This window comes from Balaenoptera musculus, chromosome X, assembly GCF_009873245.2.
Source record: "Balaenoptera musculus isolate JJ_BM4_2016_0621 chromosome X, mBalMus1.pri.v3, whole genome shotgun sequence".
Lineage (NCBI taxonomy): Eukaryota > Metazoa > Chordata > Mammalia > Artiodactyla > Balaenopteridae > Balaenoptera > Balaenoptera musculus.
In genome coordinates, this window is record NC_045806.1 from 26,943,641 (window position 1) to 26,971,543 (window position 27,903).

A 27,903-nucleotide genomic window follows, 5' to 3' on the forward strand; every position below is an offset into this window, starting at 1 on the left:
TTTCATCCATTTTAAAACCACAGCATTCTTTCACATTTCCAACAAAATTCCTATTCCAAAGCCATATTATCTCATTCCAGAACCCCAAAAAGATGCAAGGATTTTTCAAATCGTACTACACAGTACCAAAACTCTTACTCTTAAACCCGATAAACAACAACAAATCTGTGATCCATGTCATTTGTAAACTTGGATTCTGAATCTAAATAAACATTCTAGTGAAAGAAACAACATTTGAAAGATACTAGTGTAAAACAGGGACACAAAGAAGAGATATATTATGATCTTTCCAGCCCCAGCTTAGCCTCTCACTACTTAAAGGGTTGGCAGCGTTGGTCAAACACAAAGTGAAGAAGCTGCCTCAGACCTCACTGAGGGTGGGAGGAACTGCTAGACATGACCTTGGAACGCGCACTGGCCTTGACACGAGTAGGAGCCCTGGCTGCAGCTCTGGCTCGGGCTCTCTCTTCCTCATCTCTCAAAGCCTCTTCATACTGGAGTGGAAAGGCACTGGGGACGGTACCATTGACCTTGGCCACAAACTCCAGGACTTTCATCTTGCTGGTTTCAGCGTGGGCTCTCCGGCCCCACAGGAACTCATAGCGTGGGGGATCGCTGTTGCGCACCTGACGATACACCAGGTACTTTTCCCGCACCAAATCTTCTGTGATAAGCTTCCTGGGGTCCCCAAAGATTACGTGCCACCTTCCATCATAAATACCCAAAACATTCACGAATTCCCAGATCTCCTCCTCAGAGGCGCGGTTGCCATTAAAGAAGATCGCACCCAGGAGAGGCATCAGGAGCCCATTCTTCGGAAACCGCCCGCCACTGCTGCGACTCCCCCGATCGGTGAGATCTAGCTTGCTGACAAGGGTATAGGAATCACCACTCGGCTTGACTTCCTTCAAGTCAAGACCAAAGGCCAGCTCCAGGCATTCAGCAGCTCTCCTGAGGATTTCAGGGAACTTCCCCTTGTACCTTTTGTTCACAAGCTTCAGCATGTCTGCCTTTATAATGGGCTCTTTCATTTGATACCTCTCCAGCAGGAAGTCTACCAACATTCCCACCTTCTTCGTTAGAGGATCTCTGCGAGAGCTCTCATCGGAGGCTGAGGCCTGGGAGGAATTTTTCCTGGCCTTAACCTGGCCCTTGGCACGTACATCAGATCCTGGGCATGAAACCCCTGCAGCACGAGAGCTAGTGGCTGGGGCTCCCTGAGGCTCCTGGCGAGCGCCAGCACCAGGGGAGCTCGGGGGAGTACCCTGAGAAACAGAAGCGGGGGAGGGGGGCGACTCTTCTATCTCTGCTGCAGGGGCCTGGGCACCCCCGAGATTCTGGGTCTCCCTCCGGGCCTGGCGGCGCTTCTCACGGGCACGGAGCTTACTCTTCTGCCCCCGAGGCATGACTATGGGCAGGGACAGCGAGCGGGGGAGTGGGCAGGAGAGCAGGTGATGCTGGAACCTGGAGGAGGGAAGGTGAGAGGGCGTGAGCACCCTCAGCAGGGAGGCACCAGCCTGGCCTGAAGAAGGCCGCTCTGCACGTTCCCTGGAGGGCACTGCTCTAGGAGCCACTAGGCTCTTGTTCTTGGCCAGCCTGTCCCCTGAGACCCCAGTGTAAGAAGTGAGAGTGAGTGAGCCTCAGGCTACAGCCTGCCAGCCCTGCCTGTGGCTGACGGCGGTGACCACAGATCCTGGGAGGGTAGGCCCTCTCTGGGTTCCACGGGTCCCTTTCGTTCACAAACAGGATTGTCACATCGACTCTTGGTAGGGCCGGGACCTCTTTCCTGTGCTGCTCTAAAGGTGCCACCTCAAAGCTCCCTGGGACCCACGAGAAGGAACTGAGTCATGGACACTGTCGGGGTGGACAGCGCTGACAGTTCTGTGGGGCCTGCTCTGTCCTGAACTCGCTGGTCCTCAACCATTCAGCGTCCTCATCTTGTCGATACCGAGGGTCTGGGATTCCCCCCCCGCCTTCTGCCCCTGGTGTGGCACCTTCAGACGAAGGATCTCATCTCCCTGAGAAATGATACAGAGAGATGAGGCGCCTCCGCCTGACAACCATGCTCTGGGCCTTCAAGGGCTGAGCAGAGGACTGGGCAAGACTCTTTCCTATTCCTTTGATTCGGTGGAAGGGGGGTGTGCTACCTTCAGTCGTCACTCACAGCCCCCACTGTGTCTCCTGGGAGGACCTGGGGGCTCCTTTCTCTCTTGACTTGAGGACGTTTCCTCACAGTAAGGCCCACAGCTCCCTGAGCCCGAACGGTGGAAGTGAGGATGGCCTTACCCGGCCACAGTGCCCCTAGTCTCCAGAGGCTGAAAGCTGCAGCAGGCAGGCTGAGGCCCTATAACGTGTGGTCCTCGCTCACGGTCCCCATTTTTCGCTCAGGGGAGGGTCTCAGGTTCCTCCCTCTGCTGACCCATCAGACCAAGATGCTTACTTCCCTGGGAGTTCTGAGTGGGGAACTGATGGGCACTTCTGCCTGACATGTGTGCCCGGGGGCGCCTAGGAACGACAATGGAGAGGGACTCTGCGGGGCCCCCGCTGGCATGGGGTGCAGGTCCCCACGGCCCTCAGCATCTTCTCCGTGAGTCCTGGCAAATCCTGGAAATCCTCCCTCCGCTGACCTGAGTTCGCTTGCATCGCATTAAGATTCTCACCCTCCTGAGATCCCCAAGATGAAAGAAAGGGTGAGCCACTTCCAGTCACCCCCGTCCATGACCTCCCTGGCTTGCTAGCAGGGGCTGGACTCCGCGGGACCCCACTGTTCCCGCATCGTTGGCCTCTTTAGCCCTCACTCAGACGGGATCTAGGCTCCTCCCTCAGCCCACCTGAGTCTTCTGGCCTCAGATCAAGGCCCACGTCTGCCTGAGTCCCCGGGGCTGGAAGTGAGGGGTGACACATCAGGCTACCTCTACCTGGGGTTTCCCAGGGCTGAGGGGGGTGGCAGTTTGTGGGCCCCCACTGCTTCGGGTGGGTGTTCATCTACGTCATCCCTCACTGTCCTCACCCCGACTCATAGCAGGACTTGGACATCCTGTGTGTCTTGACTTGAAGTCTATCCCCTCATACTAAGGCCCCCAACTCCCCGAGACCCACTAGAAAGAAAATTTTCTTGTCTCCCTAGCTACAACTGTGTGTGGACTTCCAGTGCTGACAGTCAGGAAGAGATTCTGTTGCCCTCACTACTGTGGTGTAGCTGGTCCCCTCAGTTCTCAGGGTCCTCTCCTTGGTTCCTGGCATTACCTGGAAAGCCTCCGGCTGCTGACCTGAGCCCATACTCCCATCCACGAGGTTCCTCACCTCCCTGCCACGGGCCGGGGACAAGTGAGTGATGTTCCTCAGCTCACCATGCCTCAGTCTCCCTCCCAGGTCTGAGAGTATTCTATGTGGTTCACTTCTTTCTGGGTGGGGTTCCCTCATCTTCACTCGGTGTTACCACCTTGACTCTTGTTAGGAACCAGGCTTCTTCCCTATGTTGAATGAGGCCTCTCTCATTAGACCCAAACCCTGACGTCCCTGAGACCACCCTTGGAGGAACTGAGAGGGCAATTCAGCCTGAGAGTTCTAACCCTGGCTTCCCAGGGCGAAGGCAGAGGCGGCACTTTGTGCGGTCTCCTCTGTTCTGGGGGAGTTGGTTGTCTCATTCCTCACATAGAATTTGTGCCTTGACATCTATCGTGGCCTGGGACTCCTCTTTTTCTGCTGAACCGGGCAGCCAGCCCTTAAACCAAGGCCCTCATCTCCCTCAGACCCCACCGGCAGAAGTTAGGGGGCACCTGAGCCTGCCAGCTCCGCCCGGGGCCTCCCGGGGCTAAGGGCAGAGGCGGCATTAGATGCAGCTCTCTCCACTGTGTATGGAGCAGTCTCCATTTCCTCACTCAGCATCTTCGCCTTGACCCTGCACCCTGCCTGAGACTTTGCCCTCTGCTGACGTGAGCCCATGACCGTCAGAAAAGGTCCTCATCTTCCTGGGACCTGAGCTTACAGTCAGAGTGAGCCTCGTTCGGCCAAAGCTGATCTGGGGCTCGGCTATGCCTGGTAACAGCAAGGGTGGGACTCCCCGACCCCGCTGTTCTGGAGTTGGTGGCTCCCTCAGTCCTCATTCAGGACTTGGGCGTCCAGTCCGGCTAGGGTTTGGGATTCCTCCCTCCACTGACCCGGATCGGCATGCCTCAGACCGAAGCTCTCACCAGAGGAGTCGGGGCCTCCACATCCCGGCTACCTTATCTGGGGACTCCCAGATCTGAGAGCAGGGCTGCTGCTTTGTGCAGTTCCCTGCTTTGAGGAGAGGTCTGCTTACTAGCACTCATGGTCCTACCGCTGCTTCTTTTAGGGCCAAGTCTCCTCCCTAAGCTTAACGGGGTTGCCTTAGCTATCCATCCATCCATCCATCCACCTACCTGTTTACATTTCACACCCATTACGCATTTATTTTGTAACTGGTGGTTTGTACCTCTTAGTTGCCCTCACCTAATTTCTCTCCTCCCCCCAACCACCTGTTTGTTCTCTGCATCTATAACTGTTTCTGTTCTGTTGTTCGTTCATTTGTTTTGTTTTTCCGCTTCCACATGTAAGTGAAATCATACAGCATTTGTTTTTCTCTGTCTGACTTATTTCACTTGGCGTACATCACACCCTCTAGGTCCATGCCCCCGCCCTTCCTTTTTGGCCGCACCGCGTGGCATGTGGGATCTTAGTTCCCCCACCAGGGATCGAAGGTGCGCCCCCTGCAGTGGAAGCGAGGAGTCTTAACCACTGGACCGCCAGGGAAGTCCTGCCCCCTTTATAGAAAGGCCTTTCTCTACCCGAACGTCCCCTAGCCCCCAACCCCACTTCCCACCCCAGGCAGAAATGAGGGGTTCTCTCAGCCTGAATTACTCTAGGGCATCGCACGAGCGAAGGCGGGCGGGGGCTCCGTGCAGTCACGTCTTTCGGAAGGAGGGACCCTCATTAGCTCTGAAGGTCCCACCTTCTCACCTGCTGGGGACAAGACTACACCCTTTGCCTAAGAAGCGGCCCCCTCTAGACAAAGGCCCTCCGCTCCCTGAGGCCCTCCAGACGGCGACTCCAACAGGACTCCTCCGGCATATACGTCAGATCAGGGTCCCACGCTGCTGATGGCAGGCAGGGGCGCGAGGCGGGTGGGTCCCCTTTGTTATGGGGGGAGGGGGTCGGGAAGGTCCCTTCAGGCTACATTCAGGGCCTCACCTTGGCTCCGGACGAGTCCTGAAAACCGACGCTCGGCCGAACAAACGCCGCGGCTGCCGCTCGGGCTCCTCGCTTCCGAAGCGGAAGTCGGGGGGAGCCGCATCCGGCCCTGCGTGGGGTCTCCGAGGGCTGACGGCAGGGGCGGGACTCGGCGGGGCCGCTCACTGTTCAGGGCTCAGTGGTCCCTGCGTCCTGCCGGTGCCGTCTATCGGCGCCTGGGAGCCCTCTCTCTATGGTCCCCAGTCCTCCAGCCTCCAAACAAAGCCCTCACCTCCCCGAGGCCCTAGTGGCGGGAAGTCAGGGCGCTGAAATTCATAGAGCAAGCCAGTAGGTTAGAAACTCAGATGTTACAGTCTTGAGTCCAAGGTCTGTATAGCAGGGCAGGCATACTGGAAACTCCGGCAGGGTTTCTGTGTTGCAGTCTGTTTTTTTCTTTTTTTTTTTTTTTTGGCTGCACCGGGTCTTCGCTGTGGCATGCGGGATCTTTAGTTGAGGCATGGGAACTCTTAGTTGCAGCATGCATGTGGGATCTAGTGCCCTGACCAGGGATCGAAACGGGGCCCCCTGCATTGGGAGCACGGAGTCTTAGCCACTGGATCACCAGGGAAGTCCCTGTCTTGCAGTCTTGAGGCTGAATTCCTTCAGGAAACCTCAGTCCTTGTTCTTGGGGCCCTCAACTGATTGCATGAGGCCCAGTCACACTATGGGTGCTAATCTGCTTTACTCAAAGCCTACAGAGTTAACTAGTAATCGCATCTAAAAAATACCTTCACAGTGGACATCTAGACTGATAACTGACTAAACAACTGTGCAGCAGAGCCTAGCTAAGATGGCATACAAAATTAAGAGGTGGGAATGATAGGGAGGAATCTAGACTTGGAAACGTGATGCTGCCACTAACTGGGACAAAGAATACAGGAAGAGGAGGAATGAGGTTTGGAGAAAAATCACGTGTTTATATTTTTTCACATTGAGTTTGAGATATCCTTGAATCAGTCACAGTTGGGTTTATGTTTAAAGCTTTGTGGGTAGGTCAGGGCTTGGGATAATAGATCTAGAAGTTAGCAGCAGACAGTTTGCAGTTAGAACTGGAGGAGTGGATGAGGTTACCTGGGGATAGTTGTGGGGAGAAAAAAAAATAGTGGACCGGATATGGTAACTTGGGGAGCACCAGTTCCCCAAGGGGTGATGGAAAAGAAGTCCACTGAGGAGACAGAGAAAAAACAGATTGAGAGGTAGAAGAACCAGGACAGGGCAGTGTCTTAAAAACTGTAGCAGACAGTGCTATGCTCACCAAATCCAATTCTGTATTCCTTCTTCTTAGGCACATGGAAAGCTCCGTTTTTCAGACCGCTTGAGGCTAACCGAGGATTTATGACTGGTTTCAGCCAATGAAATGGGAGAAGAAGTGATGGGTTTGGCTGAATCAGAGAAGAGCCCTTTAGAGACTCTCTGTCCACTCTCCCCTGCCTTGATGAATAGGTGAGCCCCAGAGAAAACCCCCAAATGCCCCTCCCTCCCCCATACCCATTGAACATGTAGTGTTGTTGAGAAATAAACCTTTGCTGTGGTAAAACACTGAGATTTCAGGATTAATTTGCCACTCTAACATAACCTAGCTTATCTTGACTAATACAGAAGCCAAGGCAGTAGAATATTTTGCAAAGGAGAGAACAGTCACAACAGTTTCATATGCATCAGTGTTCCAGAAAAGAGGCCCTTCCATGGATTCCCAAATGTGGAATAATTAAGCCAATAAGTCCAAACAATTTAGGGGGTTTCTCAATCATAACAGTCTGACAGGGAACCTGCATTGTCTTTTGGCTTTAGCTAACAAATGTGCTCATCAGATCAATAAAATGGAGAGTCAACTTGAATTGGAAATTGACATCACAACACGTATACACATTACAGTGTACTAGGTCTTGTAGTTTGGCTTGAAATCTTGAGGTGATGATACAAATTCTGATTGAATTATCTTTGCCTTAGTTCTCCATTTACGTTTTGCAAAAAGAGTGGTCTTAACATTTCCCCTTAGTACAAGAGACCCCAATTTTTAAGCAACTTTATCCTATATATTTAGTTATGAAGTTGATTGTTTAGCGTTCTGGGTGCCCTTCGCCAAGTGGAAAGAAACGATAAAGGATGATTAGCTTCCCAGGCCACATCCCACCACCTACAGTGCAGCCAGACTAGAAATACGTATTATTCCAGGACACAATTATGACTTATGTTATTGATTCTAATCAATGAGAAGCAAACTAAATGTCATTTTACATAAGGCACAACAACAGAGTCAAGCAGGAAGCTGTGCCAGATACATATGCATTATACTTGAAAAAGGAGAATACCAAATTCCAAAAGTACATTGATGTAAAATAAAGGAGGTCCAACTGGCCTAAACGCACACATCTAAGCATAGATTCCAAATATCTGTATAAATAAAAATGAAATTTCTTATGAGACTAGTAATTATGACATAAAATGTTCCAGCTAGAAAAAATTAAGCTAAAAAATCACTTAAAAACTATAAAATATACATGAAACCAATGCTTTGATTCTGCAGCATTTCCAATGTATTCCAGTCCTTCTTCCACATATTACTCTCAAATGAGATCATCACAATCTCTTTTCTCCTCAGATTTATAGAAATTACATTAAGAGGTATCCTTGGATACCAAACAATCCTTAAATCTCACTTAGTCCGAGATGTGGTCAAAGCTGACCACATCCTCAGTTCTTCACGGCTTAGCTATATACTAATGATAAAAAATAAAATCTCGGGGCTTCCCTGGTGGCGCAGTGGTTGAGAATCTGCCTGCCAATGCAGGGGACACGGGTTCGAGCCCTGGTCTGGCAGGATCCCACATGCCGCGGAGCGGCTGGGCCCCTGAGCCACAATTGCTGAGCCTGCGCGTCTGGAGACCGTGCTCCGCAACAAGAGAGGCCGTGATAGTGAGAGGCCCGCGCACCGCGATGAAGAGTGGCCCTCGCTTGCCGCAACTGGAGAAAGCCCTGGCACAGAAACTAAGACCCAACACAGCCATAAACAAGTAAATAAATAAATAAAAGCTCCATGTAACATATGTCAATTATTTTTTTTAAAAAAAAAAAATAAATAAATAAAATAAAATCTCTCTCTTTTGAATTACCTCATTTATCCTATACAAATGGGGAATGAAGTATTAAGGCTAACACATTTTTCTGATAACCATGGCTTATATTTAAACATTAATACTTTTTATTGACCTAATTAATATTAAGGGAAATCGTCCTATAGTGCTTTAGGGACTACAGGTGTGACAGATTCCCTCTCAGAAGGTTATTATTTCTACATTTTAGTTTTTAAGTGTTAAGGTTATCTATAGGGCCCATTTTCTTCCTGTATTAAATGTCAATTAATTCTTCAATGAAAACTCGGCAAAATGCTCTGATAGTTAACACATATATAACGCTTATGAATTCGTGGGCGCTGTGCTGAATGCCCTACACTTAATTCTCAAAATAATCTTACAGTTAGGTATTATTATCATCACAATTTTACAGATAAGAAAAGAGGCACAAAGAGGTTACGGAATTTACCCAAGATTACACAACTAGTAAATGGTAGCGCTGGGATTGGAAGACCAGGTGTCTGCTTCCAGAATCTCATGCTCTTACGTACTACATATTGCCTTTCTAGATGGTGTGAGATAAACATGCTCCAGAACTATGTTGAAACTCAGGAACTATCAGGAATTTATCCTCTGATATAAAATTTCTCTGTATCAATCCACCATCTTGAGAGAGAATAGTCTATAGGTAATCTTTTTCTTTTCATTTTGTAGGAGAAACAGTCATGCGTCATTTCACCCTTCTTTTGTCAATTATTTGCTTATTTTTCCCATTCTAAAAGCTTCCCTAACGTCTGTAATTAGAATTTCCCATGCCTTTTGAAGTTTATTTTTCTTAACCTTAAAAATATTTTTAGGAATAGTATGTGCTCCCTGTGGAAGACAAAGAACATAAAAAATTAAAATATGAACTGCTAGCCCTTCACGTACTTACTAGTCAACTTCCACTGCCTAATGAAGAGCCACAAAACTTAGCATCCTAACACAACAACTGTTTGTTCTCACAGATCTACAGGTTGGCTGAGGGGGCTCTACTTCACGCTGTAGCTTAGGACCAGAGGGCTGGCCGGGACTTTTTCTAATGGTGATGACAGTTTTAAAAAGCGAGGTGGGTCTTGTAAGTGCTGTCACAGAAAGATCTTGCATTCACTTCCATTAAGTTACAAGAGCAAGTCACAGAACAGTAATGTGTGTACACTGTTGCCCCTGTGTGTTAAAAACTCAACGTATTTTTGTAGCGCATCTATGTACAAAGAAGCCTCAAATCAGCTTTAGAATGACACACACCAGACAGTTAATTGTGGTTACTTTTGAAAAGGGGGCTGAATTTTGGAGCAATGTTGTAAGGGGGGAGATTGTGATTTATGTGTGTAAGAAGTTTTTATAAGAAGAATATCTATGCTGTGATCAGCTCTGGCATTAAAATATTTAAATGAGCCTAACAGTAGAAATAGCAGTTGTGTATCACTCGGATGAAGTTAACTGCTAACTGAGGCAACAGAGAAAACCTGATATCTGAATGACTTAACACAACAAAAGTTTGTTTCTTGTGCACATAAAACCTGAGGAAGGTTGGCAGAGGCTCACTGCTAACAGATGACTCCGAGATCCAGGCTGTTTACATCACGTGGCTCGACACGGGCTCTCTCTGTTTGCTGCTGAATGGAAGAGAAAGCACAGAGGTGCCATACTGACTCCCTCGTGCCTTGGTCTGGAGGTGACCCTTCCTAATTACAAGTGGACTGGGAATATAGTCTCCCCGGGAACCCAAGGAGAGCAAGACAGCATGTGGATGAGGTTTGCAGTCTCCCATAAACTGGTATATAGTATGTGCTCAATAAAGAGCAACTATTGCAATTGGTTATGACAACAACCCTCTTAGTTTCTTGGAGGAGTTTCTGAGAAGGCCAAATTTACCTTGAAATTCACCAATATTTTTCTTGTGCATACTATGTAAGAGATGTTTTCAAATACAGGATTACATCTAATTTCCAAAAGTACCCTGTAAATCTCAGCAGAGAGGGCTTTCAGCAGTACCTTTCTGCATTGCCAATTGCAGTAACCTGTGTAATCTCAGTAGGCCGGGAATTTTCTCCTAACTTTTGGTTGCATGGTCAAAATCACAGCCACCCACCACCTGACTGAACACACCTGAACACACAAACAGGTGCCATTAAGCATATTGAAAAAACAGCATCTTCCCTGGGACAGATACAGACTAGAATTACTGGGAGGATGGCGAACTATTTTTCCTTTTTATTCAAAGCTAGCACGTCTGCCAAAGAACCATCTTCCACCTCCGAGAAGGACTCCAAGATGGGTTTTTAGGAATTCAGCCTCAGTACATGTTTGTTGACACAGTGATTTCCTTGGTCCCTCCTCCTTTACCACTTAGGAAGAAGGCTTTGGTTTCTGACCACTTAATTAAGTTCACGCATCAGTGTATGGATTCAATGGCCAGACTCAAAGAAGACGTTGCATTAAAATCCTACTGCAAATGTCACGTTGCTTCAAAAAAGGCCTCCCTAGACTTGGGGTTATAAGCCAAGGCCCTGTAGCATCCATACGCAATCAGAGTCTAGTCACCAGCAGGTTTGAAAACACTGAGAATGTGGTGGAGGCACCCAGTGGGGATGAGGAGGTGTCTAAACGTCACTGTCTGAAGTGAACAGTTACATGGAAAGGGCAGCTGCTGTCACAGGGGTCCACGGTGAGGAACGGGATCTGCAGGGAGTCGGGATGCTCCGAGTCAGGGGAGGGCAGGGGATGTGGGCTGTCTGCTCCTCTGGGAGCTGAGTGCAGCCTCCAGAGGAAGACGCAGAGAAGAGCTGGCCAGCAGGTCAGCTTCCAGTCTGGACACGAGGGCACACTGACTGGGGAAGACCCAGGGGAAGGGCGCCGTAACGCGGGAAAGTGCAGGGACCGGACACACGTGCCGGGACCGGGGCAGTCAGCTCTCAGGGAACCCTGGGGCGAGGGGCAGGAGGATCCTAGGTAAACGAAGCCCACAGACAATCCCCAAATTCTGTCTGATTCTCATTTTCACCTTCCTTCTTTAGTCCTGCTTTTAGTATTTTGGCTACAAGCTCCTCTTTCTTATTGCCTGAGAGACATCATGGAGCAGTGAGAAGAGAAATGAATTAAGAGACAGAAGGGCTGCCTCAGGCTGGGAGGAGTGGAACAGTATGGGCTCTGGAGGAATTCAGACCAGGCTGTACTCCCGGTTCTGTCACTTTACCAGTCTGGAGAATACTGCAAGTTCTTTGTCTGCCAAGTGGGTTTGATAAGCCTCATCTTATGGAACTGTCGGAACATGTGTGATATATGTAAAGCACCTGGCACAGTGGCTGGCAATGTTTGGGTCTTTCATGCATGGCACTTATTATGATGCTTATTTTCATACCAGAAGAAACTACCCTCATCTCTAGGAATTTTTCATTTTATCCAGGAGATGTCAGAGACTATGCGGTCCTCTAGGACAAAGAAAGCTGAATTAACCAAAGTGCTCCTTAGCAAGTAACCCTGAGTAAATGTTCCCTATCAGAGAATATGTTGTTTCATTTGTGGAGGCAGGGATTTCACCAGCGTGCAAATCAAACCTTGCAGAACTTGTGTCAAGGACCAATAATTCCCCTGCCGCCCAAAAACCCCCCGATTTTCACGTATTTCATCACCACCAAAATCTTTCCCCATTTAGGAGTTCTGTCAGATTACACTCAAGACAAACAAATATCGTATATTAACGCACGTATGTGGAATCTAGATAAATGGTACAGTTGAACCTATTTGCAGGGCAGGAACAGAGACGCAGACAGAGAGGACGGACACATGGACACGGGGGAAGCGGGGTGGGATGAATTGGGAGATTAGGATTGACCTATATACACTACCATGTGTCAAATAGATAGCTAGTGGGAACCTGCTGCACAGCACAGGGAGCTCAGCTTGGTGCTCTGTGACCACCTAGATGGGTGGGATGGGGGGCGGGGAGGGAGGTCCAAGAGGGAGGGGATATATGTATACATATAGCTTTGGAAAATATTACGTTCTTTCTTTAGCTAGCTTGTTTAACCATTTGTTTGAGGGTCAGAACTGTGTTTTATGTAGTCACTTAACTGATACGACCGTTTGAGATCTACCCCAGACTGCCACCAACCCCTTAAAACCCTGCCCTGTGTCTCACTCTGTAAGCTAAACAGTCCTGTCCTACATACATCTTAAAAGCAGCAAGCTTCACTGTATAGCAGAAACTAATATAACATTGTAAAGCAACTATACTCTGATAAAAAAAATAAATTTAAATAGAGTAGAAAAAAAAGTGACCGTTTACAATGGGAGACATTAAAAAGTTTGGTAACTAACTCTTCAATATATCCCTGAGGACAGACCAAAGATTTAAGATCAGAAGAAGCTATTAAGAAAATCTTCCTGAGGTGTTAAACATTGCACATGGACTATCCACAAAAAGGTGGGACATCTCCTTCCTGAATCAGAAGGGAATAGATTCTTGTTGAGGTGGAATGGTTTCAGTTCAGCTCTGCCATGGGAATAAACTGAAGGACTGCCCTACAATTGAATAGTTCTTTAAACTGTATTTTATAAATTCTATAACTATCCGTAAGTATGGCATCTAAAAATAAGGCTGAGAGCTTGAGGGCTCTTGGTTGTGAAAAACTACTGGAAGTATCACTGACAAGGCCCAACTTTTTTCATTTTCAAAAAGCTAACGGTAACCTTTTTTTTTAATCCAGTGGATGACGACTTCAGTAAAGACAATTTTGTCAAGAGATGTTTATGGAGACCAGCAGTATACTGAATGATTCCCCTGAGAGAAATCTGTTTACTGCTCCCTTTACAGTGGGTCAAGAGACTCTGATTTCCAGCACAGAACTATTTTATAGGCATCTTTCTAAACCGATCTAAAGGCAGACAAGCGGGTCCTAATGTTAAAAGAACTACTCTGAGCTAAGTGAAGGGATTACAGTTGGACAAGTGCTCATAACTGCAATCACTGCTCACACGGATCATACTCATAATATTCCTAGTGCCACGTCATAAATGTTTTCTCATCTCATCCTATTGGTAGAACTTTCTTATTGGCACCAGGCTTTTCGTTATCCTTTAGGATTCACGCTCCACACACGGACTAGCATGGCTCTAAATTGGATTAAACCTTAGAGCACCAGAGGTCAAGTAAGATCTTCCTAAACCATTAGCTATTCTTAATCACTTGAGTTCCTATGTCAAAACACATACTTTGGCATTTGGAGAGTGATCAACTCTTAAGAAAATTAATCTTTTCTAAAGTCTGTACTTAACTTTCCTGACCCTGATATATTTGTATATATAGGAACGCATGGCCACTTGCAAATGCTAATGCCTCAGCCAGGGAAATGAACTGACAAAAAGCTGGAGAAAAGGCCCTGAAAATGAAAGTCTATGATTGTATACTACATTTTTAACTGCACTACCTGTATCAGTTTATACCCCACATTCCTCATACAGTGGTAAACTAAGCCTTGTCCAATGCACTCTATGCCTAAAAAGGAAAAGAGAGCAAAGGCTGAAAAAGAGCAAGGGGTTTAGAGGTAATCCAAAGGCCACTATCCTCAGGCTGACAGAGCAAGTGACTAGTAGTGGATTTGAGAACCCTCTGTTTGTGTGGTTTCTTTGGAAATCTGTAGTATAATTATTCTTTGAACTTATATGTATAAGATAAAACATCAGAACGTTGAGGAGAAAGATACAATGTTTGGGGGTTATTCCCATTGGGATTCTATCTAGTTTTTGGCTTTGTAAGATCTGTTGGAATGAAAAGCTAACTTTGAAATCTTTCCTTTATGTGAGAGAAAAAGAAAGATAGTAGGTGTTGGTACCCTAAGGTCAGTGGTGGTTTTCATAGTAGTCAGTCACAGATCCCTGCTTAATGGGTTTGAGTTATCCTTACACAGTGCATATTATGAACACAGACATCTGATTGGTTTGTACTGCCTCTCAACAGGGTCATGGCAGATGGAAAATCTAAAGTAAAAGTTCTTTTCTGGTCACCATTTGATGACCAGCGTGGATTAGGCAAAGATTGGGTGTAGCACTGAAGTGGCGGGTGTATATGTACATGAGCATAGATATGAGTTCGATGGTCCTACTGTCCTGGAGCACACAGTGGAATATGTGGTTTCTGGGAGTTGCTACCTTTCAATGCCACAAAAACACTGGGTTACAGCCCAGTGACTGAGTGGCTCAAGTTGGCTGAGTGGCTCAAGTGATCTAGAGACTCGTCCAACTGTGAGACAGAACTGATCATAGCACAGATGCACCCCAAACTGAGAGCCATGTCCTCTGCTCCATTTTGTTTTGTTAGTGTGGGCTAGCACAGGCTTGTCTCTAGGCGCTTGAGCGGAATGTACAACTTCTTGTCCTTACATGTAACAGGGAAGACAGCTATGATTCATGTTGAAATGTAAAAGGTACACACATACCTGTCTACATCCAAGCTTGGGGCAACACTTCTAGGTTTGAGCTCTCACATTTTTGTATGATAAATGAAAATTTCATAATTACCTACTACTAGTGTGATTTAGAAGCAGCTGGTAGGTCAATATGATACTCTCTTTATGTATTTTAGTACTGAGAAAAAAAGATAAATGCTAGATATACCACTGTTAAAGTTTCCCAGACTATTACAATTCAAACAATACACACACACACACACACACACACACACACACAAAGTAATAATGTGATACCATTGCTTGAGACTCAGCTAAGATAACACTGGTCTCTATTTGACTCACTTTTTAATTCTACCTAAGGATGAATGAGAATAATCATTGACCTATATCTACAACATGGTGCTATTTTTTTTTTCTAAATGAGTTCGCTAGTGGATCTTACAGCATAAATCTATTTCCCACGAATTAAATGCAAAAATCATGAATGCATATAACGCTTTTAGATTGAACCAAGGATTTTCATGAATACAGATCCTCTCTGTCCACATAGGAAACCGTATTGCTGAGCAGCGGGTTGGCAATGAGTAAATGCTGCTCAGCAGGTCAGACATGTACAGCCGGAGAAAGATCATGAAATTTAGCTAGTCTACTAGAGAAAACACAAATCTGGAAAGGAGATGATCCACACTGCAATTAAAAAAATTCTATGTAAGACTTAGAAATCTAGCACGGTACACATGCACACAAGAAACATAAATATCTACCAAGAGAGTTTAGTAGGCATTGCCTTTGAAGATTTTCTTTCTTTTTTTGGAAAACAAAACACAGCAAAACACCTCCTGTTGCCCTGAATGCTAATGATGGAAGACTGTTGCTATGGTGATGCTAATTTCAACACTGTTGCCTGTGGACTTCACATGAACTCGCTGTTTTAACTTCTGCAAATGTCACTTACAAAATGAAAACCCATTAATGATTAGCGAGGGCACAATGTTCCACTTTAATTAGAATAATAAGGAATGCTGATGCACAAAGTACAGGTTTGTGAATTGCTACTGAGTCTACAGTGTCAAAATTAATTACTACCAATGAGGATGTGGTTCTTTTTTTTTTTTTTAAAGGAAGCTTTACATAGAATAGTTGTATTTTGACTTAAAAGGAATTAAAAACTCTCCGTATTTTAATTTGAAGGTTAAAAAAACCCAAAAAGAACATCTCCCAATAGTACATATAAAAACTAACTGTAAAGAACAAAACAAATTACAAGCAAGGGCCAGATATTTCTAACTGAATAAGAACTGAAGAGAAACCAACTAATTGTTAGTTTCTTAAAAAGGCAGGGGGAATGATGGAGATAAGTTGTTTAAATACTTAAAAACTACATATCTGAGGAAAGAGCACTGCATATGACAAGTATTCTGATGCTGGATATATTCTGATTTATGTGCTCACACAAGGGAATAAAGAGAAGACCTAACACAACTGGAAATAGACAAGAGGGAAAAAAATAAGTTATTTTCTCTCTGATGGCAAAAGATTAACTGACCTTAAAACAAAGATTTTTTTTCCACCTGCACAAATTTCGAAGTAAAAGCTAAAGATGAATTGGGAGGGCTGTGTTCCATATTTAAATGTTTCTACATGGTTTGCAACAAAGGCTTCCTTGGACAATTTTATTTTTGATGATCTATATTGTCATTCTGCGTCATCCGCTAGTCAGTGAAATCATTTTGTGCCACTGACACAACCAATTAAATACTGGTGGTGTTTTTACCAGATGTATAAAAGGAGCAAAACACATTTTCAATATTAAACAAATCTTCCTATAGAAGTTCCAAACCTGTGGGCTTTGGAAAAACAAGATGAAGGGGAATGACACCAATACTCTATATATTCTCTAGAGTGATCCTCGAAAAAACCCCCATCGTGTTCTGGGTCTTGAGTCAAGCAATATTATAGGGTCTGTATACAACTATCAAATTACCTGTGTTATTGAGGTGAATGTAGAATTTGCCATGGTCTTACTTGCCTGCCTGATACTAAGCCAAGAGTATTTCCCTTGGGAAGATAGCTGACATCTGTCTTCAAAAGGATAAAGTAAGAACTTAGAGCACCATTGTATTTTAGTATAAAGTTGCATGGCTCAACAAAAGGTAGGATACAAAATTGTATAAACAATATCTTCTGTATTTTATTAGGAAATTAAAAAAAAAACTGGAAGAAGACATTACCAATATGTTCATAGCTGTTGTCTGGGTTGTGATGGGCGATTCAAAATTTTTTTCTTTATCCTTTTCTGTGTTTTCCACAGTAAACATTTATTATGTTCGTTTTAAGAGGGAAAACTTAGAAATATTAATTTTCCAAAATCTTGATCAGACTTCGAGTTTCAACTGAGAGATGTAGAGAGCTACAAAGAGGTAGCTCCCATACTGACAACAAGAAAAAAGTTGGATAGGTAAATTAATGACTTTTCATCAACCTATCAGAGAAATGAGGTCATAGGACAAACAAACCACCCTGAAATCTGAAGAGAGTCATCTTCAGTAAGACACAGGGCCTGAACATTTGGATACCTGGGGCAGAAGCCACCAGATGCTATATAAACTGGTAGGGAGATTAAATTCCTGGAGGCCATGTGAGGGTGTGAGAGTGTGAAGCTCCTGAGGCCATAGTCATAGCGGGGTTCCCGACTTTTTGCAGGTTTCTTCCTCTAGGAACTGAACCAGGCTCTCACAGGAAAAGGGCATGGGGAGAATCTGGAGAAAGCCCTCTACCCTGAGTGGTGCTGACTGGGGAAAGGTCACAGCAGCCAGCCACTGTGAACCTGCCCAAACTCTTCTCCCTTAAGGAAGGAAAGGCTTAATCAGCAGAGGGAAGGACATCACTTGAGGGCACTGGTGAAACATCATGACAGTTGAGGTAAGGGAATACCACCTACATCTAGACCCCTCTCATTTCACTTAGGTGAAAAGAGAAAAGAAAGGAAAATAAAGCCTTAATCTGCAGGGGAAAGGGCCTCAGAACCATAGGCTGAGAGCAATGGTGGACACTCACTGCAGCCAGAGGAGGGGAATGGGAGGTTGAGGAAGTTCTTCCCCTGGAGGAGGCCACACCCCTAAGATCCAGGCCAACTGTGTATTAATCAGAACATTAGAGAATGCCCCTGCCCCATGCTCCATCACCACACTAACAAGCCTCCAGTAATAAAACAGGGTTACCAGAGGAATTTGAAGGCTCTGGTGCCCATAGTAACAACGTTATCTCAACAATAACCATAGCAACACTTCAAACACAGTCCACCTCCCAACCAGATTAAGATAAATCACCACAATAAAAGTCTATTTACCTCAGTATCTACTACTCTATACAAGATATCTGGCTTTCACCCAAAAAAAATACAAGGCATGACTTAAAAAAGAAAAATCACAGTCTAAAGAGACAAAGCAATCATCAGGACCAGGCTCAGATATATTTCAGATGCTGCAACTATCAGACAGGAGATTTAAAATAACCATTATCAATATGTTAAAAGCACTAATGGAAAAGGAAGACAGTATGCAAAATCAAATAGGTAATTTCAGCAGAGATGGGAACTGAAGAATGAATCACATGGAAATGCTAGAAATCAAAAACACAGTAACAAAAATAAAGAATGCCTTAAATGGACTCATCTGTAGATTTGACACAGTCAAGGAAAGAACCAGTGAACTTGAAGACAGGGTAATAGAAATTACATAAACTGAAAAGGAAAAAAGTGAAAAAAATTCTTCAGTTTTAATACAAATGTAATAGTTTTCCAGTATTACTTTGGTGTCTAGAAAACAGATATTTGTCAGATTAAATAACTGTGGTGCAATTATGCTGATCAAGTATAAAGAACTAAGAACTGAAGAGCTTATTCACAGAAGTAAGCTGTGCTAGGCAATCAAGTTGGTACAAAGTATTTAATGGGCTAGTGACATTCCACTTGCTTATAATGATGTATTTTTTAAATGTTTTAGATTAAGAGTTTTAGGAAATAAAAAAGGTCCAGAATACAAAGTAACAAGAATATTTTCTCCCACTGCCCAGAATTAGTAATGGTTAACACTTGGTCATTGCATAAAGCTTCTGTTTAAACAGAATAAAACACTGAAGATGAAACTCAGGTCCCCTTTGATGCCCCCTCCCTTACACTACAATTATTATGATAACTTTGATGTATATTTTTCCAGGCTTTTAAATTATTTTATTCTATTGTCTTTAAAAAATTTTTGTTTTTAATACTGCAACTGCCCTTCAAAAAGTAAACAGCTTTAAAAATTGTCCTTCCAAAATTTAGCATTAGAATCTCACTCACACCCATGGTTTCAGTTACCAGTTATATCCAAATGCAATCTAAATTAATAACTTCAACCAAGACCCACCTACTTCTCTTTTGAACTCTAGACACATATTACCTGTCTACCTGGCAGTGCTTCTTGGATGTAACAAATCACCTCAAACTCAAATGTCAACAGTCAAATTGCCACCCCAAATCTGGTCTTTGTTCAGCGTTCCCTATCTCACTATAAAGTATCATCAACTGTCCGTTGCCCAGAAATCTAGGTGTGACCCCTTGACATGTTTTTCTTCTTTGCAACCCCTGCCCATGTTATCTATCCTCGAGCCCTAAGCATTTTTACCTCCTAAATTTCTCTCAAATCTCTCTGCTTTTCAACATCTCCAACCCACCATTATCACATGGTCCAAGTACCATCATCTCTCACCTGGATTTCATCAGTAAACTTCAAATATTTACATCCATGTGGTCCCCCATCCAACTGCATCAGCCAGAGAGCTTTTCAAGTTTTCTCTCCACCCCCTCCCCAACAATAGTCACACTGTCATTCTAATTCCTTATATTGGACCAGTTCCCTTCTGCTGAAGTGCCTTGACACATTAACTTCCCTCTTTTCAGTGTTAATACAGTAAGTCCCCTACATACAAACCTTCAAGTTGTGAACTTTCAAAGATGTGAACGTGCGTTCGCATGTCCAATCACATAAGTTAGTTCATGTGTCTGGCGTACATTGTCAAGTGCGTGCATCCTCATCCTCTACAAGTGGTTGTGCTTTTGTGTACTTTACTGTAGGGTACTGTATAGAGCACAGTAGTAAAGTATCTTTATTTCAAGCCCAGGATGTCTGGAAGCAAGTGTAAAAGCAGCGGTGATGTAACTGGTACTGCTAAGAAGCACCAGCTCTTGTACTGTACTACTGTACTTTTCAAGATACTGTATGTAAGATTAAAAATGGTTTCTTTATTTTTTCTGTTTGTTTTTTATGTATTATTTGTGTGAAAAGTATTATAAACCTATTACAGTACAGTACTATATAGCCGATTGTGTTAGTTGGGTACCTAGTCTAACTTTGTTGGACTTACGAGCAAATTGAACTTACGAACGCGCTCTCGGAACAGAACTCGTTCGTATGTAGGGGACTTACTGTACTTATTCACACTTAGTATCTCAACTCCATTATCTTCTCTCTGGCTATACTTTGAAGATAGCATGGGTATTACTTACACAAAGCTATCCTCTACATCTACCACGTATACTATGGTAAATAAATATTTATCGAATGAATGAATGAATGAATCAGTCAAGAGCATATCTTTAAATAACTACCTGAGGTTTTTCTTAGGCAAGGAGAATCTAACCATTTCTTTTTTAAAAATTATTTATTTATTTATTTTTGGCTGTGTTGGGTCTTTGTTGCTGTGCTTGGGCTTTCTCTAGTTGCGGTGAATGGGGGCTACTATTCATTGTAGTGTGCAGGCTTCTCATTGCAGTGGCTTCTCTTGTTGCAGAGCACAGGCTCTAGGCACGCAAGCTTCAGTAGTTGTGGCTCATGGGCTCTAGAGCGCACACTCAGTAGTTGTGGCTCCCGGGCTCTAGAGTGCAGGCTCAGTAGTTGTGCCGCACGGGCTTAGTTGCTCTGCGGCATGTGAAATCTTCCCGGACCAGAGCTCGAACCTGTGTCCCCTGTATCAGCAGGCGGATTCTTAACCACTGCACCACCAGGGAAGTCCCCAACCATTTCTTAAATGCATTAAACAACATTTTAACATTTGTGTCAAATTTTGAAAGCAGTAATAAATAGCAGTTTCTGTTTTTACAAATATAACTGAGGTTAAACAAAATATACTAAGTAAAAAATAACTTCATACTAAATTGGCTAATTATGGGTGAAACTGGCCACTTATGCTTCAACAATGATCAGAGACACCCTTATAAACTATGCCTCCTTAATGAATAATAACGCATTTTGTAGTTTTATGCTTTCATTTTAGCATTTCAGAACAGTTCACAAATACACCAATTAATCTGCAATAGTATTGTACTCTTATGTTACAGACCAATTCAAGGAAGTAATAGCACAACCGATTTCAAAAGCACAGGGAAAATTCTTGGATGCTTAAGACAACGCTCTCTACTTCTTGCACCTTGTTTATATATGTTTTTATAGTCTTATATAGATCTTTAATATAGAATTAAAATAAAAACAAAGATAAGTATTTTAGCTATTTTATTTGAATCTTTTGCAAATTTATTACTCCATTTATTTTGGGGGCAATTTTTAAAATTGTGGTAAAATATACATAACATGAAATTTATCATATTAACCATTTTAAGTGGACAATTCAGTAGCATTAAGTACTTTCACCATTTTGTACAACCATCACTGCTATCCATTTCTAGAACTTTTCATCATTCTATCATTCCAAACAGTAACCCTGTATCCATTAAACTATAACTCCCCTTTCCTCTTCACCCACTTCCTAAGCAGGCAACTACTAATCTATTTTCTATCTCAATGAATTTGACAATGGTATGTACCTTATATGAATGGAATCATACAATATTTGTCCTTTTGTGTCTGGCTTATTTCACTTAACGTAATGTTTTCAAGGTTCATCCATGTTATAGGCTGTATCAGAATCTCATGCCTTTATAAGGCTGAATAATATTCCATTGTATCTATTATCACATTTTTTTCTCTGGTCATCTGTTGATGGACTTTTGGGTTGTTTCCCACCTTTGGGCTATTCTGAATGGTGCTGCTATGAACATTAGCATACAAGTATCTGTATGAGTTGCTGTTTTCAATTCTGTTGGGTATATACCTAGAAGTGCAATTGGTGGCTCACAGGGAAATTCTACGTTTAACTTTCTGTGGACCTACTAAACTGTTTTCCACAGTGCCTGCACCATTTTACATTCTGACCAGCAATTTCCAATTTCTCCACATCATCATGAGCACTTTTTGTTTTCCTTTTTTTGTTTTTTGTTTTTTTTGACAATAGCCATCCTATTGAGTGCAAAGTGCTATCTCATTGTGGTTTTGATTTACATTTCTCTAATGACTAAATGTTGAACATCTTTTCATGGGCTTAATTCCTTTTTGAAGGTTGTTTCCATTCTACTAGAAGCATTAAACATTTTGAATAATCAGTTTTAAGTCTTGGAAAAAATTTGCCAATTTAAAATATGCTAGAATAGTTAATAGCAACTACCTGCCTCCCTGGATCATTTTAGGCCCCAAGTCCTATTTGTTCCATGTCTATGTCCTCCACTAGGAGTTCCAGGAGAGCAGGGGCTATGCCTGTATTGCTCATTACCAGATTTCTGGTGTCTAATACAGTATCCGGCACAGTAGCCCCCAGTAAATATAGTTTAGTTAATCAATTTAGCAAATCTACTAATGAACACATCTGCATTGGGCAGAGCAGAAACAGGTTTAACATTGAGAAGTCCTAGGGTTTTCTCTCTCATCCCAATGTATGACATCCCATCCCATGACTCTAAGAACCATACGTATGTTGATGACTCCAAAACTTATAGCCCTTGGCCTGACCTCTTCCTTGAGCTTCAGATTCATACTTTTCAGCTGCACGCTTAGGTATCCAATAGGTGCTTCAAACTTTACATGTTTAAACCCAGGCATTTCCAGGATTTCTATATAGAAGAGTGGCTATCTAGTTGACAAGCTTATTCTTTTCCTCAGATCATATGTTTGCCTGTTGTTGGTGGGGGTAAAGAGTGGCCGGTGGGCATTACTGAGACCAAAAGTTCTCCAAGTCTCCCCTTGGTGCTGCCAGTGGTGTCTAAGACAGATCTCTTGTTTTCCCTACCAAACTTGTTGATCTTCAGGTACCTGTTCCAGCCAAAAGCCCAGGAGGCATCTGCATTGCCTTCGTTCCCTTACTCCTGACCTCCAGTGCATCAGCAAGAGCTGCTGATTGTTTCCAGTATATATCCCAACCACTTCTCAAGAGTTCCACTGCTACCATTTTCCAGATCTAATCTACCACCAGTGCTTTCCACACACCTAGCTGGTCTCTCTGTTTCCACTCTGGCCCTTCCTATTTCTTCACCCCTTTTCCACATGTTCCACCAAGTATATTTGCATAGCAGTCAATTATGTCCTGCCAATCTAGTCTGGTCTCAAACTATACTATAACAAGGCACCAGTGTAAAACATAACAAAAGCAAAACACCTCCATGAAACTTCACTTGGGACACTGAGAAAGATTAGTGTTTGTGTTTCAAAAGTTTTCCTCTTTGGGGTTGCAGAAAAGTGTATTCAGGGCTTAACTTCAAGAGCCTTCTTATTTACAAATCAGATATATTTTGCTAATTTGTAATAGAAATGAAAGTAAGGTTTGGCAGTAAGTGTACTTTACATTGTGAACATTGAAACAAGCAAACAAAGCGTGTTGTCTGCCAAAATGCTTTTCGTTTTTGTTGTTACTCATGGTTGTATGATTTGAACTATCGTAGAAAGACAGTCGGAGGAAGGCCCAGGCACTACGGCATTTAAAGGATTGTCTTTCTTTGTAAAGGATGCGTGAAACTTGGAAACTGGAAAAATAAATTTACTGCAGTGCTCAAAGTATCAAGAATTGCCCAATTAGGGTTTATTTTAAATTAGTTTTCAAATTTAAAGATAACGGGATTAAATTATACCTTTATAGTTTATATTATATACTTAAGAGTGGCTTGTATATTTTCTGATTGGCTTATAAGCAGACGTGACACTACTGTGCTCAGGATCACTCCCCTTATTTCCCAGAATAATGAAGTTCAAAGTGCAGTGCAATTATGTAAGGGCATACATGCTATTTCATAACATCTATAGAATTTATACCTTTAGACACTTGTGCCTAAATATAATCTCATATCGATTTATTACTACATCTCTGTCTTACTTTGGTGTTTTATATCCCAAATTAAATTTCCCACAGAGTTCCTCAGGTGTATTATTAATCTATACAAGAACAATAATCTACTCACTACAGCCACCGCTATTAATAATCTTTGTAATCATTTACCATGCCTCTATTTTTAGTTTGTAATACATATATTTAGGCAAGGAGAAGCAAAAAGGAATCCTCAACTGACAGAGTACTATGAATAAATTCAGTAGAAGTTGGTATAGTCGAGCATGAAACTCTGAATAAAGTTACCAATCTTCGAGAATTATATCCAGTAATCCTAAGTACACTTTTCTTCACTCTGCTGTTTATAAAACTTGGTGATAAAGGTTTTTGTTCACTACAGAACTAGACGTTATTTGGATAAAAATATTGCTGGTCTGGGATTCATGCTTCCCCAAGCAATATTGATTTGCTGGGGATTATTTTCCCCCACTTTTTATTCAGTGTTTGTAATTTCAAATATTTTGTTTATTTTTTCCCAGTGTTTTATTGAATTAATTCTATGTTTTTTGGGCCACAGCAACTATTGTAAAGGTATGGCTCGAATTGCCAGATGATATTATTCAGTATTCTTCTGCTTATCCCAGATCCTTCAGACACAGCCATTTTTATACATTCTATTAGACATCAGGATTTTTAGGTTTTAATTTTAAAGAAATGTTCCACAACTGAGCCTTCTGATACACCCTGAGCTATAGTTACAGTTACAGTCAGATAACTTCTCAGGAAAAATGACTTTGTAGTTTGAACATGTTTTCTCCACCCTTCTATATTAATTTTTTCCAGTTCACAACTCAAAACAAGATTAGTACGCTTTGAATCTACCAGCCGGTATAGAAAGATCAAACTTCTACCTCAACACTGCTTCCTTTCAGCTTATACATCTTCTTCTCAAGCAATGCATTCAAGGACTTGGAATATAATTGGCAATTTTGTTGATGATGAACGAAGCTGAGCAGAGTAAGGATGACTTTTGCTACTGTGCAGTGCTTACAGTAAAAAGAAATGGCTTGGCGGATGCATATATGAAATACAAGTTAGATAAACAACTCTAAGTTCCTTGACAATAAAGTCTATTTAAAAAGATATCATGCGATGACTTCCGCCCCTACCAAAACAACCACAAACAAAACAAAACTCTATCAACATTGACGTTTATGCAATTAATCTATTTTCTATGTGCTTGATAAATGACATCTAGTATTTATCAGCAAATGGCAAGGACTGGTTGAATATAATTGAATTCCATACTTGAGGTCTTTTCTTCCCCACTGGATGCCACTATGGCTCTGCCGTAATGTCTCTCTTAGATTCTACCACCTACCTCATCCCAACCTCTTTCAAAATCTTTTACTATCAAGACATAATGCACTCACCAAACAACCTTAGCTCCTGAGATAGCCTGTGTGTTTTGACAGAAATAGAATTCGAAGGCATTTTCCTAAGATATCCTCACAACAGTTTTGGCAAAGGAGCTGCTAAAGGAATACATTCACTTAAAAATGCTTTCTCTAAAACAGCAACTTTTGAAGAGTTTCAGTTTATAGACAGTCCAACCAGGCATCCAACCCCATTAAGTATTTCTCTCTGCTCTCAACCAACTGAAACACAGAAAAATGAATGAACTGATGGTTGAAATTGTTTCCAAAATATAATGTAATCAACTGTAATTCCAGTTAGATTACATAGAATAAAAACATTATATGGAACACCTCTAATCTGTTATTATCTGTTCCTTTATAAGAATGCCTATTAGGATCAGAGCTAAGTTCTCAAGGATGTGTTTAATCCTCAAAATCAAACAAAACAAATTTTAAGTATTTATTCTCAATTTCTTATGTCTGAGATAATAAAGTGCTAAGAATGGTGCAAAGATGCATAATGCACACAGGTCATCAAGGAGTTTACAGCTTAATTGGGGAGACAAGTGATCTGAAAATTAACAAAAATATTTCAAGAGTTAAACAGCAAAGATGACTTAGGACTTCAAGGTTGTTACAGAGGTCCTTGTTATCTGAAAGAATGATTCTAAGGTAACTTTTTAAAAAATTAAATGTCATTTATATAATTTTCAATATAGAAATGTATAAGTGTTATATCCCTCACTAGTTTTGACCCTGACCTTTTCTTAGACCTGTGATTTCCTAGAACTGGGGACAACATGATAAGGGAAAACACATGGACCCATTCATTCTGCTTTTTCTTTCCTTTTTCTCACTGCAAAGAGAATTTTTAAATTAAAACAAATACACACTGTATAAGTATAAAGGGTTGAATTTAGAACTGGACTCACATAAATCATAGATTTTATCTTGTTCCGATCTTTACTAATGATACAAAGGATTATAGGGAAACACCAGGCACATAAAACATTCTTTGCCTAGAGGAACCTGAAATAATCAGATACACTACCCCCAAATATCCCTATTCTTTCACATTATGATATGTTCTGGTTTCTATTAACAGAAAAGTTTTCAAAACATTTATGCATAAACAGTGATATTGAAAGGAAGCCATTTTAGTCTCCAAAGGTTTCCATTTTATAATCTGTTAATGACAATAATAGGAAAATGCTCACGTGACTATGCCCTGTTTTCCATCCAGTCATAACTCATAAATCCATAAATTCCAGGTTTATTTACAATAAGTAAAGTAGCCAAACCAGGTATATCCTGCTAAAAACATTTTATAGATAGGGACTTTCAGGTATCTTTCTGCTAGTTAAATGCCATTAACAAGATTAACAAGAAGGTCTGGGAGGTCATTAGTGTGTTTGTAAGGTGGTCTTTTGAGTTGAGGTCATTCTTTCCCCTCAACCCCCAGGGAATGAATCACAGGCCTGCTGTTAATACACTTTTCTCCTCCACCTCCCTCTCTCCCTCTCCTTCCCCCTGCCCCCTTCTCTCTCTCTCTGTATGTGTGTGTTTACACACATACATATATATGTATGTACACACACACACATACAGGCACGTATGTAAAATGTTCACAAGTTTTCTTCAAATTTTAGCTATAAAGATACTTATACCTTGAACTTTTGCTATAGCTATGCTTGGCCCCTCCTGCTCCATCTAAGAAGCATTCATTCTTCTCTATTTGATGGTTTTTTTGGCAGAAAAGTTTGTAGCACTGATATAAAAGTAAGAGTGAGGAAAAATAATCAATCTGGCCTTTTATTTGATAAAGCACTTAGATTCATAGATTAATTCAGGGTAACTCTATACATTCAGATAGACATTTTTCTTAATCTTCAGGAAATACAAGTTATTCTTTATCCTCAAAAACATATTAATTGCCCAAAGTGGTTTGGTGACTTTAAGTCATTACGAGAGAAAGTGTAAGAAATTCTTCTTTGCCACCACATAGTTACAATAATAAAAAAAGAGAGAGATCATTCTACAGTAAGATGAGATTTTTCTACACGTAATACATGGGGTTACCCAATGCTCAATGTCTAGGGAAGTCATGACTTATGGCCATAGGCCATATGCGTTTGCCTCGTAAGGCTAGAACCATAGGCCTGAGATTTATGGAAAAGATGAAACTTTATTTGTTACCTGAAGGAGGGGACAGTATCAAATTCAAGGAAAAGCTCTAGTGTCGCAAAGGCTGCTGAAGAGCTGCCCTAGTCCACCTGAGTTGACCACGTCTTACCCTTCAAAAAGGCTTGGAATCGGGAGTATGAGGAGAAACACATGCTGCGGCATCTATTAGGTTACTGGTCTTGCCAAACTCTCACCTTAGCGAAGCCCTGATGGGAAGTGGCAGGATGTGACTCAGAAATCCTCTGCTTTCTCAGCTTCCACAGAGGCAGGCAAGTGCCTACATCAGGGCTGGCCAGCTTTTTGTTTCATTTTATTTTCTGTTGCCCTTTATTGCCAAAA

General features: G+C 42.6%; 2 protein-coding genes across 2 annotated transcripts in view; both read right to left on the minus strand.

Annotated features, from left to right (window-relative positions):
• Positions 1 to 368: 368 nt before the first annotated feature.
• Positions 369 to 1,406, minus strand: MAGEB1 (MAGE family member B1). The gene has a single exon (XM_036840407.1). The coding sequence runs from the start codon at positions 1,404 to 1,406 to the stop codon at positions 369 to 371; it is 1,038 nt and encodes a 345-aa protein (XP_036696302.1).
• A 9,570-nt stretch (positions 1,407 to 10,976) lies between these two features.
• The window catches only part of LOC118889001 (dystrophin), a 1,535,792-nt gene continuing 1,518,865 nt past the window's right edge, over positions 10,977 to 27,903 (minus strand). Inside the window, exons 60-61 of the mRNA XM_036840547.1 lie at positions 20,200 to 20,296; positions 10,977 to 11,314 (exon numbers count right to left, since the gene is read on the minus strand). Coding sequence (XP_036696442.1) covers positions 10,977 to 11,314; positions 20,200 to 20,296 — 435 coding nt within the window. The remainder of the gene's footprint in view (positions 11,315 to 20,199; positions 20,297 to 27,903) is intronic.

Excerpts from the sequence above, each read along its gene's own strand:
- MAGEB1 (XM_036840407.1), bottom strand. The coding sequence starts at position 1,406 with ATGCCTCGGGGGCAGAAGAGTAAGCTCCGTGCCCGTGAGAAGCGCCGC.